At 40.6% G+C, this 27439-nt stretch overlaps 1 protein-coding gene across 1 annotated transcript in view; it reads right to left on the bottom strand.

Moving 5' to 3' along the window:
* Positions 1-27439, bottom strand: part of plcl2 (phospholipase C like 2) — a 259438-nt gene that overhangs the window by 99534 nt on the left and 132465 nt on the right. The window contains exon 2 of the mRNA XM_080209629.1: positions 9380-11866. Within this exon, the coding sequence (XP_080065755.1) occupies positions 9380-11866 (2487 nt within the window). The remainder of the gene's footprint in view (positions 1-9379; positions 11867-27439) is intronic.

Raw genomic sequence — 27439 nt, 5'->3', positions numbered from 1 at the left:
TTACATTTACTTAAACAGCGAGACATTAGAAGTATAGTACTCCTGACTCAACACCATAGTTTCAATGTGCTCAAGTGAAACTCCATTAATGCCCTCCATCTGCATATCATTAAACACAATTGCTATACCATTAACAGTGTGCATCAAGTGGCTTAAGTGTCGGGGGCGATTCTCCCATCCTGCAGCGCTAATTTTTTAGCGCAGTGAGCTGGGAGACTCGCACGGAAGCTGTTTTGTGCGTTCTCCGCTGGGCAGCACAGCCTATATGCGTCTCCCAGCGTTGGAGTTTTGATGCCGTCAGCTTTGTGCCAGAAATCGGCACAGAGTTGCCTAATGTATTTAGCAGCTCATTTTAATATAATTTAAATGCTATTAGCAGGCCCAGGACTGAAGTCTCTGGGCTCATTAGCTCTCCATCCTGCCAGAAGTACTTCCAGCAGGGTTTAGTATAGCTCTCCACTTGCAGGGAACTGGCAGCCTGACTCTGCTGGAGTGAAGGGGAGGGGCAATCAAGGCACCCCCCCCCCCCCCCCCCCCCCAGAGGGTCGGGTGGTAGGGGAGTATCCCCTGGGCATTGCCACTTTGGCAATGCCATCCTATGCCCTGGCACTGCCAAAGTGCCAATGTCCAGGACATTTTGGCACTGCCCACCAGGCATAGGGCAGTACCAAGGTGGCAGGGCCTAATTGGGGGCGGGGGGGTGGGATCAAAGGGGATGGGAGGGGGTCCTGCTGCTACTCTGCAATTGGGCTGAGTGACTGAGGGAGGAAGGCCAGTGATCAGGGCCATCAGCACTGCGGGGTGGGAGATCAGGGCTGCCAGGGAGAGGGGGGTTGAGTGGGACTGAGGCAGACCAGGTAGGCTGGTGGTGCGGTGGGGGGGGGGGGGGTAGGTTAGTCGGGACGGGGCCAATGATCGGGCTGTGAGGCGGGGGAAGAGGGGGAGGTCACACATCCGCGATGCGGAGATGGCGGGGCTGGCCTGCGCACAAGCTGGCCAGCAATTGCAAGGCAGTCAGGGGTCATTGCACATGGACCAATCTCGGTGCTGATAGATCAGCGCAGGCACAGTGGTCCACTCAGTGCTATGCAGCCAGCCTCTCCAACAGGAATAGGCCTGGAACTGAATTCTAGAGTGATTCAGGCGAGTGCACTCTGCAGTGCACAGAGTGTGGGAGATTCGTTTTGAAACTCCCGCTGAAAAAAATCAGCGTGATTTACTCCAGCTTTTATGCAAATTGGACATTTAGAATTTTTTTTGGGAGAATCGCCCCCATAATGTATTTTTAGGGGATTATCCAGAGGTTATAACAGATAAATTGAAATTAACTTGGACTATAGCCACATTCAAGTGCATTAACCGTGTTTAAAACTCAATCTTAAGAAGGAATAATTATCAGTAGAAAAGTTACATCTGGAGATGAATATTTTGGAAGAACGAAAATGTACAATATCTTCCAGGATTTTGAGGAAGTCAATGAGGCTGTTGTGTTTGTGCTTGTATAGCAGTATGACTTAGGTAACACCTATATTTCCTCAGTAAAGGTTTTCCATCAGTTTAATTAAAACCAAGTGGAAAATCTAGCCTTATTAATTGTTCATCTCAGCCCAATAATGAAATCAGATGCCAAGTGAATGTTAAATACATTCTCAGAAAAAGGGGTAGGGAAATTCTAGGCCTGGGTCCTCTCAGACTGTTCTCATATACCTCATAGTAGGCTACCCAAAATCCAAAGTGGACAGAGACCAGCATGATTAACTGTTTTGGCAAAATATATTGGCATGTAGCATAACCATGAAAACAGCAGGCAGAAGAAACGAAACATTAAAATTTAAGCAAATTAAACAATAACAGAAATGTTTATCTAATACACAGAATTCTGAACCAAGGGAAAACAAAGTTAACACCCACATGGTTTAACAAAGCTAGTCTCCCTTGAGACGGCACAATACAGGAGAGATAATAGTTCCTCACCCTCCAAAGCAGACCAAGCATCAACTGAATATAGAATCCCAATTTTGCACAGAGACACTAATCATAGATCACAATATGGGCGTGTTCGGCACTATCACTTTAATTTTAAACCATGTCTTGTATCTGCTTGAAGGACTGAGTTATTAATGGGGCCAATTGCCAAATTAAAAACAATGAATTTACAACACAATATCCCATTTATAAATCTATGCTGGCATTTGTCGCTGGTATTTATTTGACAAATTATCTTAAATTACATTTTTTTTATAGAAAAAGTAATTTGGATGTCAAGCTGATAAATCGAAACTCTTCCAAAAATGCGTCACAGAAGTCACCTTCTTACTCTTAGATTTGATAAGCACCGATTTTAGCTACTTTCTACAAAATATATTTGAAAGAATAATTTAATCAACAATTGCCTCTGTGATTAATAAAATAAATACTTTGGACTTAAATCTCCATTTTTGTGTGCCTCAGAATGCAATTTACATCCATTAAAATGATTAGGCAGCAAAACCCTATCAGACCCAGCATTTTCAACTGAGAACACAGACATGTTTCCACATTATTCTAATAAAGAACAAAGGAAAGGTTTGCAGACAGAACTGATTTAATCAGTATTCTTGAAAATCTTGCCTTTCTGCTTTAAGTGATATTACTGGAGAATTATGAATTTTATGGCTGAAGACATTGCATTGTAAAGATAGATAAATATAAATTTTGTTAAATATATAAGTTCATTGTATAATATGGAGGTAAAAGGCGTTTAGGATTAAAGCACACAAGGTGAGAAATCATAAGGGCAGGAGTGGATGTTCGTTGATGATTTCATTATTTTCAGCATCATTCGTGACTCCTCAGATACTGAGGCAGTCCATGCCCAAATGCAACAAGACCTAAACAATATCCAGGCCTGGGCTGACAAGTTGCAAGTAACATTCACCCCATATAAGTGCCAAGCAATATCCATCTCCAGCAAGAGAGAATCTAACCATTGCCCCTTGAAATTCAATGGCATTAGCATCACTGAGTCCCCCACAATCAACGTCCTGAGGGTTACCATTGACCAGGAACTCAATTGGACTAGCCAAATAAATACTGTGGCCCCAAAAGCAGGTCAGAGGCTAGGAATCCTGTGGTGAGAAACTCACCTCCTGCCTTGCTAAAGCCTGTCCACAATATACAAGGCACAAGTCAGAAGTGTGACATGTGGTTGAATACACCACTTGTTTGGATGAAATCAGTTCCAACAGCATTCGCGAAGCTTGACACAATCCAACCAAAGCAACCCACCTGACTGGCACCCCACCCACAAACATTAAATCCCTTTACCATCGGCAGACAGTAGCAGCAGTATACAACATCTACAAGATGCACTACAGGAACGTACAAAGGCTCCTTAGACAGCACCTCCAAACCTATGTCCACTAGCATCTAGAAGGGTAAGGGCAGCAGGTATATAGGAACATTACCTGCAGGAATTCTCTGCAAGCCACTCACCATCTTGACTTGGAGATGTATCACTGTTCCTACAGTGATGCTGGGTCAAAATCTAGAACTCCCTTCCTAACAGCACCGTGGATATATCTTTACCACAGGGACTGCAGCAGTTCAAGGCAGCAGCTCACGCCACCTTCACAAGTGCAATTAGGAATGGGCAATAAATGCTGCTCTAACCAGTGAAGTCCACATCCCATAAAATTAATAATGGATATTTGCTAACCCCAAAACTTAGTATGGAGAACACAGTACGCAATTGGGACATGGCCATGCACTGCATTGCAGGCATCATGCTAGATTGAAGTTGCTCATTCTTTGACATGATATCTATGCTACCTGCATTGTTCATGGGCTGCATGCATTAGTAGGATCCTGATATTGTGAGTAGCTAACGTGCAATGTGCCAATTGCTACGCACATTAAAAATTAGGACAACCGAAGGGGTTGTGTGTTGAGTCAACCCATTTCGGTTAGATAGGCAATTAAGGTCACTACAATTGGAATAGATTCCCTTGGAGCACGGAGGGAAAAAGGATATAAATCAGCCAGGGATCAGTGACATCTTGTCTCTGATTGTAAGTATGGATTTAGGGTGAAGACAAGATCTGGCTCACAAGTAATGTATGAATGGAACTATAGAATCAGTACAGTTTACAGCACAGTAGGAGACAATTCAGCCTGTGTTTGTTGAGCTTCTTTGCTGCAGCGATCAAAACCTAATCTTACTAACCTGTTCTCCTCTCATGGTCTATAGATCCACAAGTTTACAGCACAAAAGGAGCGTTCACTATCAAAATGCCCTAAGATTTACCGTAGATTGTGACGTACAAGTGTATAAGACAATTCCATTTCTCGACACTTGCTTTAGTCAGTGCTCAGCATGTATGTCAACCTCCATTTTTCAGCTTTGCTGTCAGTCTGTCTTATTAATAAGACACTGTAACTCAAAGTGTGATGTAATTTGATGGACAAGTTGTCATCATTCTGAGTGACTGGAAGCAATCTCCTTGTAGTCAAATGCTGCTGTGCTTCAAGGACAGCTTCAGAATATCTTTGAAGCATTTTTCTTTGCTCTCCTCCAAACATTGAGAGTTGGGAAAACAGAAATTGGTGGTGAAATGCTTTTCAGCCATCTGGACACTGTCCAGTGTATTGAGGTTCATTCTCCAGGAGTTTTTCCCCGAATGCTTGTGGTGCTGCCTTCAAGAGAAACACTGGCACAAGGAAATTGTGCAATTGCATTGATTGAGTAATAGTTATTTTTTAATAAAAACCACAGCTGGGGAGGTGATGGCTAGTGGTATTATCGCTAGACTATTAATCGAGAAACTCAGCTAATGTTCTGGGGACCCAGGTTTGAATCCCGCCATGGCAGCTGGTGGAATTTGAATTCAATTTAAAAAGTCTGGAATTAAGAATCTACTGATGACTACGAAACCATTGTCGATTGTTGGAAAAACCCATTTGGTTCAGTAATGTCCTTTAAGGAAGGAAATCTGTCATCCTTATCCAGTCTGGCCTACATGTGACTCCAGAGCACAGCAATGTGGTTGACTCGCAACTGCCCTCGGCAACAAGGGCAATAAATGCTGGCCAGCCAGTGGCGCCAATGTCCCACAAATGAATAAAAAAAATTAACTTATTTTAGATACATCAGCAGCTCCAAGATACAGTTTGCATTCAGAATCTCAATTTCTTCTTTTACTATAAGTGACGGTTCTGACCACAGAAAACAGATGACTGGCAAGTCAATGATTATTTCTGCTTAAATTTCAATATGAAGAATAAGTATGGCTTCTTGGAGCTATCCCTAACATATGGCACTGGAACTCAACCCTTACTGCATTCAGCAAAGAAAGAAACAATCATCTAATCTCTAAAGGAGGTACAATGTGATCAGATTTAATATTAAATTCTATGTTTGATGCTAATATGTTCTCAAGATTGGCCACTGAGGTGAAATATAGGCAGGGCAATGAGCAATATATGTAAGTAGTGGGTTGGAATGGGATTACAGTGAATCTTTTACTGAGAGGTATTATTTAGATTTCTTTCATTGTTATTTTGCCAAATTGCTTCAACCTTTAACTCAGTTGTTGGTGAATTTCATATTTAGCAAATGTTGGTTCCCCAGAAGAAAACAGAACTATCTTTTAATCATTAAGTCTCACTTGAAACAGAATTTCTCAAAAAGATAGTGACAGATGTTCATGTTACACATTTAAACTGTTGCAGTGGATGCAATATGGAGAAAAATTTTATTGCTTCTTATATGGACAAAGTTTTAGGCAAAGTTTAAGTAAACCTGTCTTATTGTGCAGAAGATATCAAGCTGATTGTCTGAATTTTTCTGTTGTCAAGCTTTTGAACATGTCATCACAAATACTCTAATCAATCAGTTGATTAATCATCCACGTCTTAATCACCCATACGCTGGTAATGATTCGAGAAAAATAAAAACATTTTATTATCTATATTATCCTTTTAAAGGGAAGCTTTGAAGGAACTCTGACCAATGGTTACTCTCGATTAATCTGGCCTGTTTAAAAATGCTGACAATCCTACTTGTGCATAAATTCTGCATTTTCTGTGTTGGTTTAGATACAAAGCTAAGTAATTAGATAGCATCATCTGTGCAAAAGAACGCCTGTCTCAATTCCATTCAATCTTACATTAATTGTCTAAGAATGGTCTTGATTTAAAACTAATCCATTTACTAAGACTGAAATGTAATTAGTGACTGGTGAAATGTGAGTAATTTGTTGAATTGCAAGAATTAAAACCAAGCAGAACTGGGGTGTTATCCTGTAATGATCGAGGAATGAAAAATCACTGCTCCCATTTCAACAAATTTCCTGATTAGGTAATAGAATAGATAATATATGAGAAGAAATTGCCATCTCCCATCCCTCCCATATAGTCATAAAGACGTAGATGCAAGTAAAAGTGAGCAAGAAATGATTTTAGGTTGCTATGGCACATAACTAAATAAATAAATTGCCACATTGGAAGTTTTAAGAAACTAGTTTCTTACATATTCTTCTAATCAAATTAGTTATTTTCCAACATACTTAGGATTTTCATAATTCCCTTCTCCCATTTCTTTCTTTCATGTCTTCATTTTAAAAATTCTGTTTCAGTACACCAGCCAACAATGCATGAATATTACACAATAGCCTGGATTCTCTGACATTGCCTATAGCTGGGCTTTTCCAGTCCCGTTGCAGCGATAGGGGATTTGGCTGAACGCCAAAATCTCTGTTCTTGCTGGTAGTGGCAGCAGCGTGCAAATGGCTAGAGAATTCCAGCCTATGTTTCCAATTTTATAGATAAAAAATCTGGTTAAGTGGCAATGTCATTTAAAAATTATTTGTATGTTAAAATATATTTTAATAGCAGATCATCAAGGGGTAACATAGTTTATGAAGCCAATTTTGATCATGGAAACCAAACTGCAGAATTCCGAGGATATTTAAACTTACATTAGGTAAACTCTCCAGAACATTCAGGATAATTTCTAAATGAAAGAGTGGAAGCTATTGGAAATAAAACTTTTATAATAAAGTTGTCTATAACTATTAACTTTCTCTGGAATCACCCTCTTAAATGAGTGCACAGCCACAGCAGTCCACATCTATGTCCAATTGCAGTGGAGCCTGAACAATTTCCAGAGTAAGGCATTAAAATGGGTCAGGCAATGACCATCTCCAACAAGAAAAAATCTAACCATTGTCCCTTGACATTTAATGACATAAACATTACCAAATCCCCTGCTATCAACATCCCCAAAGCTTGTTCACCATCTACAAGGTACAAGTCAGAGGTGTGATGTAATATTCTCCACAGCACAATACTCTCTCATCACAAAGCAACCCACTTGATTAGCATCCCATCCACAAACACTCACTCCTTCCGCCACTGATAAACAGTGGCAGCAGTGTGTACCATCTATAAGATGCACTGTGGGAACTCACCAAGGCTCCTTAGACAGTAGATTCCAAATACACAACCATTAACTTCTAGAAAGACAAATGCATGGAAACTCCAACACCTACAAACTGCCATTCAAGTCACACACCATTCTAACTTGGAAATATATCGCTGTTCTTTCACTCCCACTAGGTCGGAATCCTGGCACTCCCTCCCTAACATCACTGTGGGTGTACTTACACCACGTGGACTACACTGATTCAAGGAGGCAGCTCACTACCATCTTCTCAAAGGCAATAAGGGATGGGGAGTGAATGCTGGCCTAGCCATGATGCCCACAGCCTTTGAATGAATTTTTAAAAATGATGAGCCTGAAGGATGCAGCACTCATCAGCAAGATAATCCATCTTCCAGATGAAGCTATTAGAACATTGGGGCCAAGAAACTTGAAATTGCAGCAGCCTCATGCAAAAAGCTTGGATGTGATAGGAAATAGCTCAGGAAGCATTTTTAGGTCTGTTGTGCGTGTAAAATGAATCCTTCCAAGTGGTTCCTGGACAGACATTTCTAACAGTTCGCTCTGCTCAGCTCCTGATTCCCTTTCCTCGATCTGCTATTATCATCATTCATCCCAAAAGAATCTTGACTCCCAACATCCTAGCAAATTCCTACCCTATTGCCAATCCCCCTTTTCACTTCAACATCTCCCAACTGTGCCCGTCTGTCCTGTAACTCCATGTTTCAAATCCTCCAGTCAAACTTCTATCCCTGCTGCAGATCCAAAACAACTCATAACAAAGTCACAAATGGCATCCTCGGTGACCGTGACCAAAGTAAGCTATCCCTCTTCCATTTTCACAGCCTGTTCATCCCCTTTGACACAGTTGAGCCCACTGTCCTCCTTCAGCACCTCTCCAATGTCCTCTAGCTCAATGGGACTGCACTCTTCTGGTTCCAGTCTCATCACCTGCTCTTAGCACTCCATTGTCACCAAAGGATTATTCATGGCACCCATCCGTTTCTCATCTATAAGCTGCCCCTCAGAGACACTGGGTGGGAATTTCCAGCGCAATTGCCCCAAAAATGGAAAATCCCACCTGAAGTCAATGGACCTTTCCGTGGTCCCATTTCCATACCCCCCACCTGCCCCCCTGCTATGATTCCTGTAGCGGGCAGGACAGGAAAATTCCACCCATCATCTAAAAAAATAGCATTAGCTTTGGTATGTGCATTTTTGATGCCTCACTGCCGTCATCTCCCGGCCCTTCTACTGTCTCTAAACTGTCAAGACAGTTCACCCAACTTCCAATTCCTAATGAGCAGAATTTTTCTCCAATTACATATTATGACGCCTGCTCTGGATGCTGACTCCATCCTTCTCCATGGCAAATGTCTGAGGTTGAACCAAACTGTTCACAACCTTGATTTCATTCTTGATCCCAAGATGAGTTTTTGATCACATACTTATTTCCACCACCATAACATTGCTCGACTCTGTCCCTGCCTCAGTTCATCTGCTGCTTCATCTAGGCCTTTGATACCTGGAGACTTAGCTATTCCATTGCACTCCTGGCTGGCTTCCCATATTCCACCTTCCAAAATTGAGGTCATTCTAAACTTTCCTGACCTTGTCCTCACTCTAACCAAGTCTATCACCCCTGGACTACATTAACTTCCAGTTATACAATTCCTCAATTTTAAAGTTTTCATTCTTGTTTTCAATGCTCCTTAAGACCTGTTTGAGAAGCTTTGGTTATCTACCTTAATGTCTCCTCCTGTGGCTCAGTGCCAAATTTTACGATGATGCTGCTGTGAAACCCCTTGGGATATTTCACTATGTTAAAGGTGTTATATAAATACAGTTGTTGTTTACATCCCATTTCTATCATACCATAAAATTAACCATTGGAAAACAATGTATCCAAATTTTTATTACATTGCACAAGAGTAAAAAGCTAAATTTATACAACCATACCTGCATATTTTCTCGAAGATCAGTTGCTTCACGCAATTGCTGGATAACAGTCTTGAATATTTCATCCACAGATTTTATCAAGATTGTTCTCATGTTAGCATACTCTCTTGATCTTTTACCTTTTCTCACAGAAAGGCCACGTTTGTGAGGTTTTCCTCCACCTCTGCGGTTTGTAATCGCCACATGTACAAATAACGAGGCATATGGTAGAACTTCACCTGTCAGTGATTGAAGCGTCAGGTGCCTGTATCCTGGCTGCAAACATTCAAACGGAATCGTATATTGAGCAATAAACTCATCTCCAATGTAGTCGTCATCTAGAACCACAAATCGTACCATTGCCAGCTCGGGCAGGTTAATCTGGAATTCAAAACTCTCATCAAAAATGGGGTTCTCTCCATTTTGGTTAACCGTTTTAGTTCTTTGTTCTGCACAGTCTGCAGGTATTCCATGGACCTCAACATACACATAAGGATCTACTACATCACCTTTAGAACCTGAGCCTTTGGGTTTGGGAAAGTTTTGGCCACTAATGATTTTGATGTGTAATAGTTGGGGAGAAACACCTGGCACAGAATCCTTGGTATTGGCACTAAAATAGGAGACTTCTTCTCTCATGATGGCAGGACGAAGCACGTATCCACAATTCCCATTCTGACGGAACCAACCAATATTAAGATCCATCATTAAACCAGGTGTCTGGTAATTCATTGCCACTACCTGGCAGCCACATTTCCAAAAGTCCTGAGGATTCATGTTGCTCGAATCTATCCTCATTGGATTTGGATATATTCTGGCAAGGAAATGCTTATTATAATTCACAAAGTCCTTAGGGTATTCATTGGCAAGTTTACTAGCAATTACTTCATTAAATGAACAAAATTCCCAGAATTTCTGATTTTGAAGCGAGTCAGCAAAGTCTTTAAACATTACAGATTTACAAAGACTCACCATGTCGGAGAGTTCTTTGCAAAGCTTAAATTTTCTATTTGGAACTACATTCTGCTGGTCTGCATTCTCACCTGCCACCTTTTTTGCCATCTCTGCACCTTCATCTTCGTCTGTAATATCACCTGCAAGGCCTACACTATTTTCTGGTAGCTTTTTTGCCTTTAACAAAATTTTGTACTTAAGGGCTTCAGGGGAAGGTAGGTAATTGTCGTCAATGCTTGGGGGTTTTGTGTACAATTTGTCTCCAAAGGTTTGCTTTATATGTTGGATCATTATCTTCTGCTGACTTAATGAACAGTGGTTCTCCAAACATAAAATCAAAGGGTATTCTGATGCAACAAAGGCATATTTGTTAATTACATCAATTACACTGCAGAAGGATATCTGTGATGTCTTAGTGTGGCCTGTGTAGATCACTGGTTCATTGTCGTTTCCATCCCATGCATCCACTTCAATACTTCGGCACCCCATTTTTAAAGCACGAATATATCCTGTGATATCTGACGGACCTTGGAATTGATCCTCAATCAAGTAAGTGTTGTGCGATGCATTAATGTAATAATGAGACACTGGCTGAGTCATGTCCTGACAAACCTTCTTGTGCTCTGGATCAAATATATGGCATTCAGGTGAGATGAGGTACCTGGTAAAACCATCTAAGGAAAGCCAACCTTTTTCTTGTCCTTCTTTGGATGGCTCATATTTCTGAATAATGTTCATGCTCACTTGTTCTGTAACATGTGGCATTCCCTGCTCTGCCTCCAAAAACATCATCAGGTCCTTGAAATCTAGAAATTCTTTATTGCTTGAAAATTGAACTAACAAAAAATATATTTCTGGTCTCGTGCAAAGCTCATGATAAACTTGTATAACTTCCTCTTTGATAACATCAGTTCCTACTTTTTCTTTTGCTTTGTGCAATTCTTTGAATTTCAATTCAATTTTGGTATTTTTCAATCCAGAGTTCAGGTTCTTTACAAGCTGCACAGCTTTGTTAAATGATATATACCCTAAATCTTTTGTATCAGCGGCAGCAAAAACACTTGACAGCCATGATGTCCGCATGTTATTGTGACTGCTCTCTATCATATCTAATGTGTGCTTCCCATAGGAAATTAGGTACCGTAAGCCTGTAACCCAAATATTTGCTACATCTGCAGAATTAGCTACAAGGTCCAATGACTCATAATTTTCTCCATAAATTATTGAAAATGCACTATCCTCTGAAATATGATCATAAATAGCATTGGTGCGAAACATTTCTGTATTTTTTCCTGTTCGAACCTCTTTGATTGATGCTATATCAATCTTTGCTTTATCCAGTTCTTTCTTTGAAGGGTCCCATCTAAGGGATTGCATATCTGCATCCAAAAGAAAATAGCGGTGGTAGACTCTGGAATTTGAGCGAATTTTTTTAAGCTCTGAGCCTTCAATCATTGAATTGATGCAATCACTGGCACTGCTGATCTTCTTTTCTGTTGGCATACTGCTGAAGGAGACTGTTTTCTTCCTCTCCCTTCGTTGTCTGGTACCATCCTGCAAAGAGGAAAAAGTTCTATCAATACAAATGTTTATGTGCAGTAACTTTGACAACACATGCAAAAGTCTTGTTCCTATTGTTTGGAGAATGGGTGGAAGGAGCAATCAGATGGAACAATTGTACTGCGAGTCTACAAGATGCTGACAAGGGTGGCAACGACCAATATTATAAAGCAGGCAGTTAATTTTTCTCCACGGTCTGTCAAGTATAATCAGTTTAGTGAAGCAATGCACAATGAGAGTGATAATACGGAGGCTTGCTTCTTCATTCAATTTAATCCATGACCTCTATAGAATTAATATGAGGCATTAGAAAGTGGCGACTGGATAATTCTCAACATTGTGGAAAAAGATAATCAGAGACACGAATTACTAGGAGTTCTAAGAGTGCGCAGCATAAACGGTAGTCTGGCAGTGGTTGCTTTATCCTCTTGTTGGGATGAGAATCCAAAAGGCCAGACAGAAAGGAATCATTAGAAGGCTATGTAATCTCAAAAACATTACAGTTACAGATTACTTCTTTAAACAAGTCATGCACCAACAGCAGTAGGTGTCCCAATCTCCTTCTTCCTGACTGAACATTGCCAGAGAATCTTAAGTATTACACAGCATGCAAATTACAAAGTAACTTTGTGATTCTCTTCCCCCACCCCGCGCCCCCCGCCCTGCCCACCCCACCTTCTCAGTTAAGGGAGAATGTCTCAATAAGGTCAGAAATTGAACTCTATAACCTTCTGAGAGTTCAATAAATGTTTTGTGTACAAACAAAAGACTGAATAATAACTATGATCTCTACCCATTTGAGATGATACCTGTAGGCTGCCTATTCCAGCATATTGCACTGCACACATCAAAGCTGCAGAGACAGTAAAGTGTCACACTGTCACCTGCATACTAACCACCCAAAGGGTGCTACTTTCATTTACTTCGAATTAAACACCGAAAAGAAATTCTACTGCTATAAAAATATAACCAATAGCTGCTTTCATTTTTATCATTAAACAGCATTGAGATAACATCCCTTGACAGTGTGCACTGCATAGCAGCAGGGGTCACAAAGCAAAATGTTATTTGTAATGTAGTGAATAAAACAAACTGGTTATCTCTCAGTAAATTGCAAAAAAGTCCACTGGCACCAGTTAGATAATGCCACAAATCTCAATAGTAAAATACAAAATGTTGAGAGTGGATTATGTCAAATTTAACTGAGAATGGCAGGCATCGTACTAGATAAGAGTAAGACAATTCTTGATTTAAACCATTTTGTTTGTTTCTTTCAAGTAATGATAGGTGGTAGGATGTCTTCTTCCATCTCTGCCTCCGAGCTAGAAGCTCTGGGTTCAAATTCCACTCCAGGACTTGATAATATTATCACAGTGGTACAATCCGGGTCCCTGCTGCCTCACAGCACCAGGGACCCGGATTTGATTCCCAGCTTGGGTCACTATCTGTGCAGAGTCTGCATGTTCTCCCTGCGTCCGCGTGGGTTTCTTCTGGGTGCTGCAGCTTCCCCCCACCATCCGAAGGATATGCTGATTAGATGCATTGGCTATCCTAAACTTTCCCTCAGTGTACCCAAACAGGCGCCAGAGTGTGGCGACTAGGGGATTTGCACAGTAACTTCATTGCAGTATTAATGTAAGCCTACTCGTGACAATAATAAATAAACTTTCAAACATTAATATCAACCTGCAAATCCTTCCACTATGCCTACGGCAGGCAGCAAGAGCAGGAGTCTCTCCTGGTCAGCCAGAACCACCAGTAAACCACTCCAGTCTCTTGTCAGGCATGGATTGGCACGTGGAAGCCTAAGGTCACCAATGCCCCCTTAAGGCATGGTCACTGGAGAGAGAGAGAGAGAGAGAGAGAGAGAGAAAGAGAGAGGGAGTGAGAGAGAGAGAAAGAATGATAGGTGGCCCAACTCCTCTATGTTATTTGTCAACTGGTGTAATGAGTTTCTCACAATTTCTATTTGTCTCCTTGCTTTGTAGTCTTTGGTCTTTGTGTTTTCCTCAATGTAGGTTAAAAAAAATTGGACAGTTTATTCACAAAAATTCTTTTAAAAAACTTGTGCTGCATTTCAGATTGTTTGAGTTAAAGCAAAATACTTTTTTGTGCAAAATCCAGAACCTACCAATCCATTTGCAGGATGTGTTAAATTGCTTTACTAATTTGCCCTATTAGCACACATTAACTGGTATTTCCAGAGTGAGCAATACAGAAAATGATCAATCATAAAATTATCAATTCATTTAACAAATTCACATTGCATTTTTTGTGATTTGTCCAAGATAAATATGGATGTGTTCTATATAATTCACTTTGTGGATTTTGTGAGCAAAGCCCACGGCATCTTTATTCTCATTCAACTGGAATTAATTGATAAATAGTGAAGGTTTATACCATTGCCAGTTGTAATCAGCCACCGGATATACCATGACATAAAATTAAACTGTACCTACAAGGCAGAAATAAACAAAGCTGCAAGACAACAAAAGGTTTAATGAAACAAAAAACTGTCAGCTACTTGAACAACAATACAACTGATATAGCACTAAATTTATTGAGGACAGCGCATAAAGGACCACTGTGTTCAAGAAAACTGTTTGGCAAACCTTGGTTCTGTTGGTAAGAAGAACAATAACATGTGGGCCGTGATTGTCCTGGATTGGGACTAAGTACCTACACCAGCAGGAAAACTGGAATGTTCCCTGCTGCTGCTGGCAGTATCTGTCAGGTGGGATTCACCCACTTGATGGATTCAAATTCATGCATCCCAAGAAACCTACTAACTAGCCCTGCTGTTCAGAGATCAAGGCGCCATTTTTAAGCACCATCCCAATCTCCATGCTCGGAAACAGGCCCCCTCTCCGCCACTGACCAGGACCCAAGGTATCTGGCAAGGTTGTCAGTACCAGGGTGCCAAGACGCATGGCCTGAAGGTGGGGCAGAGGGGGTCAGGTTGGGTTACCCTCATGCCTGCATGGTACAGGGAGGGGGCATTAGAGGGATTACATAATTATCTGGTTGCGTTGCCCGCTATGGGTGGGAACCAACTGGGGCTGGCGGAATGGGTTGGGAGTTACGTGCCATCGTGATCCTTACTGGCATCTAGCAGGCCTGGAGAATTGTCCCATCATGTATAATTACATTAAAGAATAATACACAAATGCCATAAATTACATATTCCAGTATAATGATATTCTCTCTCATGTCTGCAAATAAGCAAAAAAAAATCAATCTTTCAGCACACATTAAAACTAATCTTCCAAGCTTTCAAAGTCTAAATCAAGAGTTTGTGTATACAATATATCTAATAATGCAAATTTATGCATGGCCTTTTGGCAAACATTGGCTTTTGCAAATGGATACAGAGTGGGTATTTTACAGAATAAATGAAAAAAAAGCTGCAGTATAGACACAAGAATCTGAAGGCCTTCAATTCAATTCTTTGTCCTTTTAGATTTCACGCTCACTCATTTTTAAAATAGAAAGTACAGCAAATTAAGAGTGGATTTGAGGGCTGACAATGAAACACATCTGTTATGGGAATGATTCCAACTGCTGCAGTTTTAATTCTGCATCAGAGAAGGAAGATTATGTAACAGTAAACTACAAAACGCAGATTTATTTCCGAGAACAAGGAGAAACCAAGAACTGGTTTGCTGACTTCAGCAAAGTCACTTAAATTATTTGTGCAGAATATGTAATCCATACTTTTCTACTGAGTATTCAGGTTACAGAGATTCAGTAAAATGTATTTCATTTTCTTAGCTTTGAGACTGAAACTTGTTTTCTCTAACGTGAAAATGCAATTGGGTGGTAGCATCACATGCTCTCATGTCCACACAACCAGCTGCAAATTACAGCTGTCTGATTTGTCTCAACCATCCTTAAAAGAGCACCTCCCATTACACTAATATCATTCCTTTCCTTGTCCTATGATGAACTATACAAGCAGTGCCAACTTCTCACCTCTGATACTGGTAGATTTTGATGATCAAATTCTAAGGCAACATTAAACATATTATCTAGGATGGCACTTTAGTGCAGTAATTGAGAGTGCTGGATTGTTAGCCAAGTTGTCTCTTGGATCAGATATTCATTCTAGTTCCTGTATGTCTATTCCGAAAGACATAACAAGTCTCATGAACTTTTTGAACCAGAGCAAATGATTTTTTCTGAAGCCCTGGCCAACATTTATCCCTCAACCATCATCTCTAGAATCAATAAAGCAGTCCTTTATCTCACTGCTCTTTGTGGGATCTTCACTGATATGTTTGCCTTCTAAACTGCAACTGCACAACAAAAACAATTGTCTATGAAATATTTTGAGATATTGTGAAGACATGAAAGTCTTTTCTCTTTCAAGCTTTGGACACACTAACTTAAATCCAGAGTGAGCACACAATTTAACTCCAGAGGAAGACAGAAACAGACTCCTTGAAGCAGTCAATCTCATACTGCTTTGGCTTGTCACTACATGGACTTTGTGACGACAAATAGATTTAGCTTTATATTAGCTCCTTTAATTCTGAGGCAGCACATAAGTGAGGTAAAATTTAAATATCTCCAAAATATTTGACACTGGGATTGCTACAAGCAAGAACTTTGTAATGCGTGACAACTTAAATGAGAGTAGTATGCTTCCCAGCACTAAACATATTTTTTGAGTGGTTTCATATCTCAGCAGGGAGCTCAAGTTCGTGCAAGGCCAGCAGCACTTAAAGTTCATTTGCACAAATTCAGGCCGCAGAAGATGCTGCAAGTGGTTGGGAAAGTGTGTCCAAGGAAAAATAACTTAGAATAACGGTTCAAGAGCAAAGAGTGTGCTCCAAGAGAGAAAATGCTGGAAAATCTCAGCAGATTTGGCAGCATCTTTGAGGAGAGTAAAGAGCTGACGTTTTGAGTCAGGATGACCATGCGTAGAAAATGGGAACAAAGAAAATTACAGCACAGGGACAGGCCCTTCAGCCCTCCACTATGCTACCCGACTGAACTAAAACTCCTACCCTTCCGGAGACCATATCCCTCCATTCCCATCCTATTAATGTATTTGTCAAGATGCCCTTAAAAGTCACTATCATATCTGCTTCCACTATCTCCCCAGGCATTGAGTTCCAGGCACCCACCACCCTCTGTGTATAAAACTTAACTCATACATCTCCTTTAAATCTTGCCCCTCGCACCTTAAATCTATGTCCCCTAGTAATTGACTCTTCCACCCTGGGAAAAAGCTTCTGACTATCCACTCTGTTCATGCCCATCATAACCTTGTAGACTTTTATCAGATCGTCCCTCAACCTCCGTCGTTCCAGTGAGAACAGGCCAAGTTTCTCCAACCTCTCCTCATGGCTAATGCCTTCCATACCAGGCAACATCCTGGTAAATATTTTCTGTACTCTCTCCAAAGTCTCCACATCCTTCTTGTAGCGTGGCAACCAGAATTGAACACTATATTCCAAGTGTGACCTAGCAAAGGTTCAATAAAGTTGCAACATGACTTGCCAATTTTTAAACTCAATTCCCCAGCCGATGAAGGCAAGCATGCCATGTCTTCTTGACTACCTTCTCCAGCTGCATTGCCACTTTCAGTGGCCTGTGTACCTGTACACCCAGATCCCTTTGCCTATCAATGCTCTTAAGGGTTCTGCCATTTACTGTATATTTCCTATCTGTATTAGACCTTCCAAAATGCATTACCTCACATTTGTAGGGGAGTTGTGGGAAATACTTGTACTGTAGGGTGAGGGAATGAAAGATGAGTCATACCCACAAAACAAGAGGAAAGGCTGTTAATGGCAGTCCATAGAGTGAACAGAAGGTGCGAATGGCCAAACGGCAGAGAAGCTGAAATCAGAGGGTAAGTTATGACAGATGAAGATGTGTGGAGTGGGGGGAGATAAAGAACAAAGAGAATGAAAAACAACACAGCACAGGAAACAGGCCCTTTGGCCCTCCAAGCCTACGCCGTTCATGCTTCCAGCTAGACTATTCGTTTGTATTTGGGTGGGAGAGAGGTAAAATTGGTAAAATATTGGTAAAAGAGGTAAAATTGAAAAAAGGGGGCAAAGGGGAATAAAAGGTAAGGAAGCGGGGATAAGATAGGGGAAAAGGGGGGGGGGAGAAGGAAAATAAAGACAATAAAGAAATAAAAGGTGGAGAATAGTTAAAAATTAAATGAAATGAAAACAAAGGGGTTGAGATGGGGTAGAGCTAATCATCTGAAATTCTTGAATTCAATGTTGGAATGTGCTCCAAGTTCACTGACGCAGCACTGGGGGCCATGGTGTGGGAGGATGTGGTAGGAGAGTGGTCCTCCGACAACAGGATACCACAATGTCCTTCAGATAAACCATCAGAAGGCAATGAGACTAGACTGCCAGTCTATCAATACAAGCAATATTGCCCCAAAGATCTGCATGCAGTGGTGCAAAAAGTTCAAGTGGTCAAGGTCAGTGAATTTGTTCTTAAATGCCACATTTTGCATCCAAACTGCTGGCCTCATATATTGCGCAATTCACCATACTTCACTCATCTCCCAAAAAACTTGAACAAACATGACTCATCCTTCATATTCGTAAGTTCACAGTACCCTCACAAACTTGGCAATGCTGCATTCCTCCGAACCATATTTTGCATCTTGAGCGCAATGCCAGCTATTCAGCTATGACAGTTGTACAATTCAAACACACTGCTCCATATGCACTTACACTCTTGTAGAACAAGGTGGCACACAACTGTAGATAGCAGAAGCTAATCAGTGGTGGCCCAACATGGCTACACATCCTCATCCCAAGAAGTTGAAAAGCTACTTTATCTGAAGATCAGGTCAAAGGTTAACTCAGTGCATTGTACAGGATTGATTGGTTACAGGGCACTGCTTTGAGGAAGGAGGCAAACCACTCAATTCAAATCTAAACATGTGGGACTAGGTAAGTCAAAAATCTTCTGACATTTTCTTTTTCCAAGTTAAGACAAGTTCATCTAAGTGGCATTTTCTACTTTCACTTCGTAGTTATCCTAGTTTAACCCAAAGTCACTTCCTGAACTTAAAGTTTTCCACTGTAATATTTCAAGATGGTTATATTGGTCAAAATCACGAGGGGGAAAGGAAATGGAAGAAATGAACATGAATGCATTGTGCACCCATAAACACATCTGGACTAGGCAAAAGGAAATGCACAATTCATGCTGAGTTAATCTGACGCTGCTAGACATGCAAAATGTCTAGGCAAGATGTAAAGCTATGAGCAGAATAAAAACAGATGGCAATAAAGAGGTAAGACAGCAATAAGGGATTTTATGAATTCAAATGTGTTTAGAACTTAAAGTGAAGCCCAACAGTGATTTAGTTAAAAGCAAAATATTGTGAATGCTGGAGATCTGAAATAAAAATGGAGCGTGCTGGAAAAACTCAGTGCATCTGGCAGCATCTGTGGGGATCCAAAGACTGGAAATGTTTATTCTGTTTCTCCTTCCACAGATGCTGCCAAGCATGCTGAGCTTTTCCAGCACTTTATGATTTAATTAATTTGGTAATATAGTTTATTTTGGATTACCATATTAAATGGAAAGAACAAGAGTAAAAGGGTATGGTATAAACCTATATTGCAGTGACACTTGGGAAAAGCTGTTGCTACTCTGTGTGGGAGACAAAAATCTACCAAATGAACTATTCTGGATAGACATCACTGTCTTAAAATAGCCTAGTGAAAACAAAGGGTTGGATTTTTGGCCCCCGGCAGGAGCAGGAATGGAGGCAAATGGGTATAGGAATTCATGCCAACTACTTGGCTCCATCTGCATCACATTCACAAGCAGCATTCAGCCAACTGACTCAACTGAAAGCCTATTAACAAAGGCATACTGGGGTTCTTCAGATTCCTGGAAGCAGTGATTTAGTTGTATGAGTTTGTCCCCACACATTTCCAGAAAATCCCAATATTTGTATGATGCAGCAGAGGTGAAAGCTATTCAGCTGATTTTCTTGGTCTTCATGAGTCGTTCATGCCTCACTATGTAAAGGAAGGTGCTGAAAACACAAGCCTGGGACATGTTCTTTCAGCTACTTTGCTGTTGGTTCACATTCCACTTCTCAACTTTGACATGGCAGGTACAGCCTTGGCAATCCTGATGCTGATTTATTCCAGTACTGATATATATCATGATACAAGTAAAATAGAGGACACTCAGGCCATGCCAACTCAAGACAAGGTTGATCTTCAAAGTTGACTAGATATCTTATTTTCTAGTCTCCATGCATTCCCAACTTCACTCAAAAAGCTTAATGGCCATGATAATTGTTGGGAAAGGATGTGCCTTTCCTATGGAACAAAGACTACCAAAACTGCTTCAAAGCACTGAAACAGTCATTATTAGAAAAAAACAACATTGTAATTTTATAAATCTAGGGAGACAACTACCCTGGAGATAGATTTATCACAGACAGATCTGGGAACATACATAGTGCAAAGGAAATATTTGCTTCAAAATCCTGGTCCCTTATATAAAACAAGTACACCAACATTGAGCGAGAAACAGTAGTTTTAGCGTACGGAACAGTGCATCTTCATATCTATCTATTCGGCAGAAGATTTGTGGTAGAGATTACCACAAGTCATTGGAGATGATTTGGCAAAAGCACTGACCAGTGCATTGCCAAGATTGAGACGTCTCTTGATAAAAAATCAAGGTTACAGCTATGAGACCATAACAGTCCTGGGGTGGCCAGACCACAAACAATGACTTAGCTGCAAAATTAAACTATGCTTTTGAATATCTTATACTCCAGCAACATTTAAGGATATTTCTGCTCCACAATATCTTGGTAATGTGCTGCCTAAGTAGATATTTTAGCAGTCAACTTTTTGCAGCATACATTCATGACAAATACTCTGAAAGCACTTTACTGCTAAAATAGGCTGACTGTATTTTGTGATATTGGAAACTTTTATAAATAAAACACTTGAACATACTTACAAACTCTTTTCAGCATTTTAGCAAAGATGGAAATGTGGAGCTACATTTAGAGAACCACTACACCAGTTCCAGAATGGTCCCAGAAGATCTGTTAAGTTTGCGTCACCACTGCTCCCCGAAGAGCATCCCACAATAAATTTGATCAGACTGCCTTCCACTTTCATCAGCCATTGCGAACACCTCCAGGTATAGTGATGGTGAAAATAACAATTGATTTTCATGCATTTTCTCTGAATTCATCCTTTTTGGGACTATAGTTTATTCTCCTGATCTTCTCTCCATTTTGAAATGTAAAATTAAACTTAAAAATCATCCCAAAGAAGCACAGGTTTTTACATAACTGAAGAGAATTTGTAAAGTTCCTCTGATCTTACAATGTATCAGGAAGATTCTGAACTAAGGAAGTATACGAGATTAAATATTGTCTGTGCAGGTTGAGTAACGATCAATGCACTTAGTGTGTAAATAACTTTATTAATATGGTGTTCAAATGTGATAAGTAGGAGTTGACGAGCAGTTGATTTGTGAGAGTAACCTGCTGTTCACAATGTAGCGTGTGTGAATGAGTGTTAGTAACAGATGGTGTATAGTAACACTAGTCACTCTAAAATCCACCTGATGAATGCAGTGAAAACTAATCATGACAGTATAATATGGTATGATCATTTCCAGAATTGGAAGGGATATTTTGTGGGTTTTTTAAACAACATGATTTATTAGAAAATCGAAGTCCAGGAATAGGTTGAGTAACTCGATGTATCAATGTCACTCTGAACTGTGCTTTGGGTGTGGTGGGACTCTTGCGATGTAGAGAGAATCTGATCACAGGATATCAGCAGGGGGAAAGCCTGACAACAGTGAGTGAAAATTAGAGCATAACCCACCCATACATTGCTGTAGCCACAAGAGACCCGAAATGATGTCATTTCTTTGCTTGTTGAAGCAGAGTGTTAAAATTCAAAGCGAGCACTTCCAAAAGATCCCACTTGGAATACTGTGCGCAGTTCTAGTCGCCTCACTACAGGAAGGATGTGGAAGCTATTGAGACGGTGCAGAGGAGATTTATAAGGACGTTGCCTGGATGGGGAGGCATGCCTTATGAATTTAGGTTGAGGGAGCTAGGTCTTTTCTCCCTGGAGAGACTAAGGTTGAGGGGCGACCTGATAGAGGTTTATAAAATGTTGAGGGGTATAGATAGGGTGGATTCTCGGAGGCTATTTCCCAGGGCTGAAATGGTTGCTATGAGAGAGGACACAGGTTTAAGGTGCTGGGAAGCAAGTACAGAGGAGATGTTAGGGGAAAGTTTTTCACTCAGAGGGTGGTGAGTGAGTGGAATCGGCTGCCGTCGGTGGTGGTAGAGGCGAACTCGCTGGGGTCTTTTAAAAGACTTCTGGATGAGTATATGGGATCTAATGGCATTGGGAGTTACAGATAGTTCTATGGCTTGGTAGGTATAGATGTGATCGGCGCAACTTGTGGGCCGAGGGGCCTGTTTGTGCTGTAGTGTTCTATGTTCAAAAGGGAAAAACATGCAAAATTATCCCTTTGAGTGCGGGACTAAATTTGCCTATCTTTTTCTAAGGTTCAGACATCTGACAATATTTGCAAAAATCTGCCCCAAGGTGGTTAGGGAGCTGTGCTTCAGATGTACAAAGTCTTGATCATGTCCTAGATGGAATGGTGAGTTCAGTTTATATTTGCAATCTTAGGAAGGAGTTTTTTAAAAATTCTTTCATGGGATGAGGGTGTCACTGGTAACAGCAGCATTTGTTGCCTATCCCAATTGCCCTTGAGAATGCATTTGGCCTTCGAAGGAACCTTGTACGTAAGCTTTATAATTATATCAGGGCTTAAAGTGTTAAATTATGACACATTTCACAAATTTGGCTTGATTTTTTTTGTTCAGAATGTTGAAGAGTGTGCTAATTGAAATCTATAAAATGCCAACAGAATCTGATAAGGTAGAGCCATTAACACTGGTTCCTCTGATGAAGGAATTCAGATCCAGGCATAACCATAAAATCAGAGCCATATTGTTTAGGACTGAAATCAGGAAACAATTTTTCATGAAATTTATTCCCCCAAATTATTGTGAATGGTGGGTCAATTAAAATTTTAAGGCTGAGATCGATAAATCAACGTCAGGTAAGGAATATGGATCAAGAAACAAGTAAGTGGAGTTAAGGTACAAATCAAATCTAACTGAATAGTGCAAGAGACTTCAGAGATTGAATGGCCTAATTTGAATGTTTCTTTCAAGATTGAACTTTGGAAATGAAAACCCAATTTTGTTAAATTTGTTCCAACCTTCAAGCTGGTAGCCAAGATAAGTAAGGATAAGCAACAGCACTACCTCCATGACCATCCTCAAAACAGGTGCCTCGCAAGGCTGTGTTCTCAGCCCTCCTAATATACTCCTTATACACATATGACCGTGTGGCCAAATTCCCCTCCAACTTGATTTTCAAGTTTGCTGATGACACCAGCATAGTGGGCCAGATGTCAAACAATGATGAAACACAGTACAGGAAAGAAGCAGAGAATCTGGTGAACTAGTGTGATGACAATAGTCTTACCCTCAATCTCAACAAAGTCGATAGTCACCGACTTCAGGAAGCATAGTGGAGGACGTAACCCTGTTTACATCAATGGGGATGAAGTGGAATTGGTCGAGAGCTTCAGGTTTCTTGGTGTCCAGATCACCTACAACCTGTTCTGGTCCCTCTATACTGACTCTATAGTTGAGAAAGCCCACCGATGCTTCTACTTTCTCAGTAAGCTAATCACATTTGGCATATCCGCTACGACTCTCACCACCGTTTACAGATGCACCATAGAAAGCATTCTTTCTGGTTGTATGACAGCTTGGTATGGCTCCTGCTCTGCCCAAGACTGCAGAAAACTACAAAGGGCTGTGAACAAAGCCCAATCCATCACACAAACTAGTCTCCCATCCAATGACTCTGTCTACACTTCCCGCTGCCTCAGAACAGCAACCAGCGTAATAAAGGACCCCACACAACTCCGACATGTTCTTTTCCACCTTCTTCCATTAGTAAAAAGATACAAAACTCTGAGGACACGTTCCCACCAACTCAAGAACAGTTTCTTCCCTGTTGCCATCAGACTTTTGAATGGACCCACCTCGCATTAAATTGATCTTGCTCTACACCCTAGCTATGATTGTAACACTACAGTCTGTACTTTCTCATTTCCTTCTTTATGTACAGTATACTTTGTCTGTATAGCACACAAGAATCAATACTTCTGGTACATGTGACAAAAATAAATCAAATCAAAGATAACGATCCTCCTCCATAAAGTAATTGGAAAGCCAGGATAAGCTGAATTAGGCAGGACAAAAAATAAAAGTAAACGGTAATAAATATTTAAAAAAAGAGCTCCCTATGGACCAAGTCAGCAGATTACTGAGACCAGTGACTCGGACAGAGAAATGGCAGATGGAATTTAATCCAGACAAATATAAGGTGATGCATTTTAGAAAGTCTAACGCAGGAGGGGAGTATACAGTAGGTGGCAGAACCCTTAGAAGCTTTAACATTCAGAGGGATCTATGTGTACAGGTCCACAGTTCCCGGAAAATGACAACAGAAGTGGATAAAGTGGACAAAAAAGCATATGGCATGTTTGCCTTCATCAACTGGGGCAATGAATACAAAAATTGGCAAGTCATGTTGCAGCTGTATAGAAGTTTAGTTAGGCCACATTTGAAATATTGCACAGAGTTCTGGTCACCACAGTACCAGAAGGATGTGGAGGCTTTGGAGAGGGTACAGAAAAGATTTACCAGGATGTTGCCTGATATGAAGGGTATTAGTTATGAGGAGAAATTGGACTAACTTGGTTTGTTTTCACTTGAATGTTGGAGGTTGGAGCAACTTGATAGAAGTTTACAAAATTATGAGATGCATGGGTAGAATGGATAGTCTGAGTATTTTTCTCAGGGTAGAAATATCAGTTACTAGGGGACATAAGATAAATGTAAAAGGGGGAAAGTTTAAAGGAGATGTAAGAGGCAATTTTTTTTTTTTTTACACAGAGGGTGGTGGATGCCTAGAACTCGCTGCCAGGAGAGATAGTGGAAACAGATATGATAGTGACTTTTGAGGGGCATCTTAACAAAAACATAAATAGGAAAGGAATAGAAGGATACAGCCTCCAGAAGAAGTTTTAGTTCAGTTGGGAAGCATGATTGGCGCAGGCTTGGTGGGCTGAAAGGCCTGTTCCTGTGCTGTACTGTTCTTTGTTCTTTGCAAAACTTCAACTCCAGGGCATAGGTAATGCTGGAAAGGCCATATCTACCATCCATTTCAAGTGACTCACAGAAAACCATGACCTTCATGATTACTGCAGTGCTTGCTGCATGAAATGGGCAGCATGGTGGCACAATGGTTAGCACAGCTGCCTCTCAGTGTCAGGGATCTGGATTTGATTCCCAGCTTGGGTTACTGCTCGTGCAGAGGCTGCAAGTTCTCCCTGTGTCTGCGTGGGTTTCGTCCGGGTGCTCTAGTTTCCTCCCAAAGTCCAAAAGACATGCTGGTTAGGTGCATTGGGACCAGGGGATTTTCACAGTAACTTCATTGCAGTGTTAATGTAAGCATACTTGCGACACTAATAAAATAAACTAAATAAACTTTAATGATTGTATTACTATCTGAGTAGCCTCTTTTATCATTTCAGAAACACGCTATCAAATTTAATGAGGGCAACAGGAAGCCCAACAGCAAAACTGGCAGTGACCTCATCAGGATGTAAAAGCTGCAAAAGGTATGTAAAAAGGAAAAGAATGACAAAGGCACACGTGGTCCCATTACAGGCAGAGACAGGAGAGTTTATAATAGGGAATAAGGAAATGTCAGAGAAGTTAAACAAATACTTTAGGCTAGTGAGAATGGGGAACCAAAAGAAATTGTTAGTAGAGACAGCAGTACTAAAAAAATTCATGAGACTGAAGGTTGATAAATCCCCTAGACCTGATGATGTACATCCTGAAGTGTTGAATGAGGTGGCTGTCTGGTTACTGGTGGTCATCTTCCAAAGTTCTATAGATCCTGGAATGCTTCCTACAGACTGGAAGGTAGCAAATATAATCCCATTGTTAAAGAAAAGTAGACAGAAAACAGAGAACTACTGACATCAACAGTACAGAAAATGCTCGAATGTACAGGTACCAGGCCCCGTATCCAGGAAGTTTTAGGCGGATATGTGCGGATTTGGGGATATTATGGATTTTGGGTTCACATATACTTATAATACATAAAAGAAAAACTGAAAAATAAAGAATAAAAGAGTTTCATTCAAATAACTACTCAGGGTGCCAGCTTCAAGTATAGTCAGTTTTCGGGCCCTTATGGATTCTGAGATGCTGGATGAGAGATCTGGTACTTGTATTACAGACAAAGTGATAACTGAAACTTTGAAATTAATGGTAGGATTTAGCAGAGTTGATGTGGATTTATAAAAGGGAAATCACATTTGACAAATCTGTTGAAGTCTTTTGAGGACATAGCTAGCAGAACAGTTAAGGGAGAACCAGTTATGACGTGTTTAGATTTTCAGAAGGCTTTTAATAAGGTCCCACAGAAGAGGTTGGTAAACAAAATTCGATCACAAAAGACAGGGGGTAATATACTGGCATGGATTGAGAATTTGTTAACAGGTAGAAAACAGAGAGTAGAAATTATCAGGTCATTCTCAGGGTAGCAGGCTGTGACTAGTGGGTTGCCACAATAGGTACTCAAGTTCCGGCTAATCACAATCTATATCAGTGAATTGGGAGTGGGGACCAACATAATATTTTCACGTTTGTTGATGTGAATTGCGATGCAAAGAGGCATCAAAGGAATTTAGACAGATTAAGTAAATAAGCAAGAACATGTCAGACAGAATATGTGGAAAAAAAAGTGAAGTTACCTTCTTCGGGAAAAACAGAAATGCAAGGTATTTCTTAAATGGTGAGACATTGGGAATTGTTGATAATCAAAAAGATCCTGATGTCCTTGTTCATGAGTCACTGAAAGGTAGCATGCAGGTGCAGCAAGCAATTGGGAAGGAAAATGGTATGTTAGTCTTTGTTGCAAGAGACTTTGAATACAGGAGTAAAGACGTCTTACTGTATTTGTCTACAGCTTTGGAGAGACCATACCTGGAGTATTATGTACAGTTTTGGCATCCTTACCTAAGGAAGGATATATTCACAATGGAGGGACTGCACCAGACTGATCCCTGGAATGGCAGGATTGTGCTATGAGGGGAGATTGAGGAGACTCTATGTTCTCTAGAGTTTCGGAGAATGAGAGGTGATCTCATTGAAACATGTAAAATTCTTACATGACATAACAAGGAAGACGCAGGAAGGAATTTTCCCTGACTAGAGGAAGGGGGGAGGATCTAGAATCGGAGGTACAGTCTCAGAATCAGAAGTAAACCATTTCTTCACTCAGAGAATGGCTAATCTGTGGAATTCTCTATCCCAGGCAGATTGTGAAGGCTCAGTTAATGAGTATGTTCAAGAAGAGATTGATAGATTTCTAGTTAGTAAAGACATCAAGGGATAAAGGGATAGAG

This window comes from Carcharhinus amblyrhynchos, chromosome 2 (genome assembly GCF_965287045.1).
Source record: "Carcharhinus amblyrhynchos chromosome 2, sCarAmb.v2.hapA, whole genome shotgun sequence".
Taxonomy (NCBI): Eukaryota; Metazoa; Chordata; class Chondrichthyes; order Carcharhiniformes; family Carcharhinidae; genus Carcharhinus; species Carcharhinus amblyrhynchos.
The sequence above is the reverse complement of the archived record's forward strand: the minus strand, read 5'-3'. Positions and strand labels throughout refer to the sequence as shown.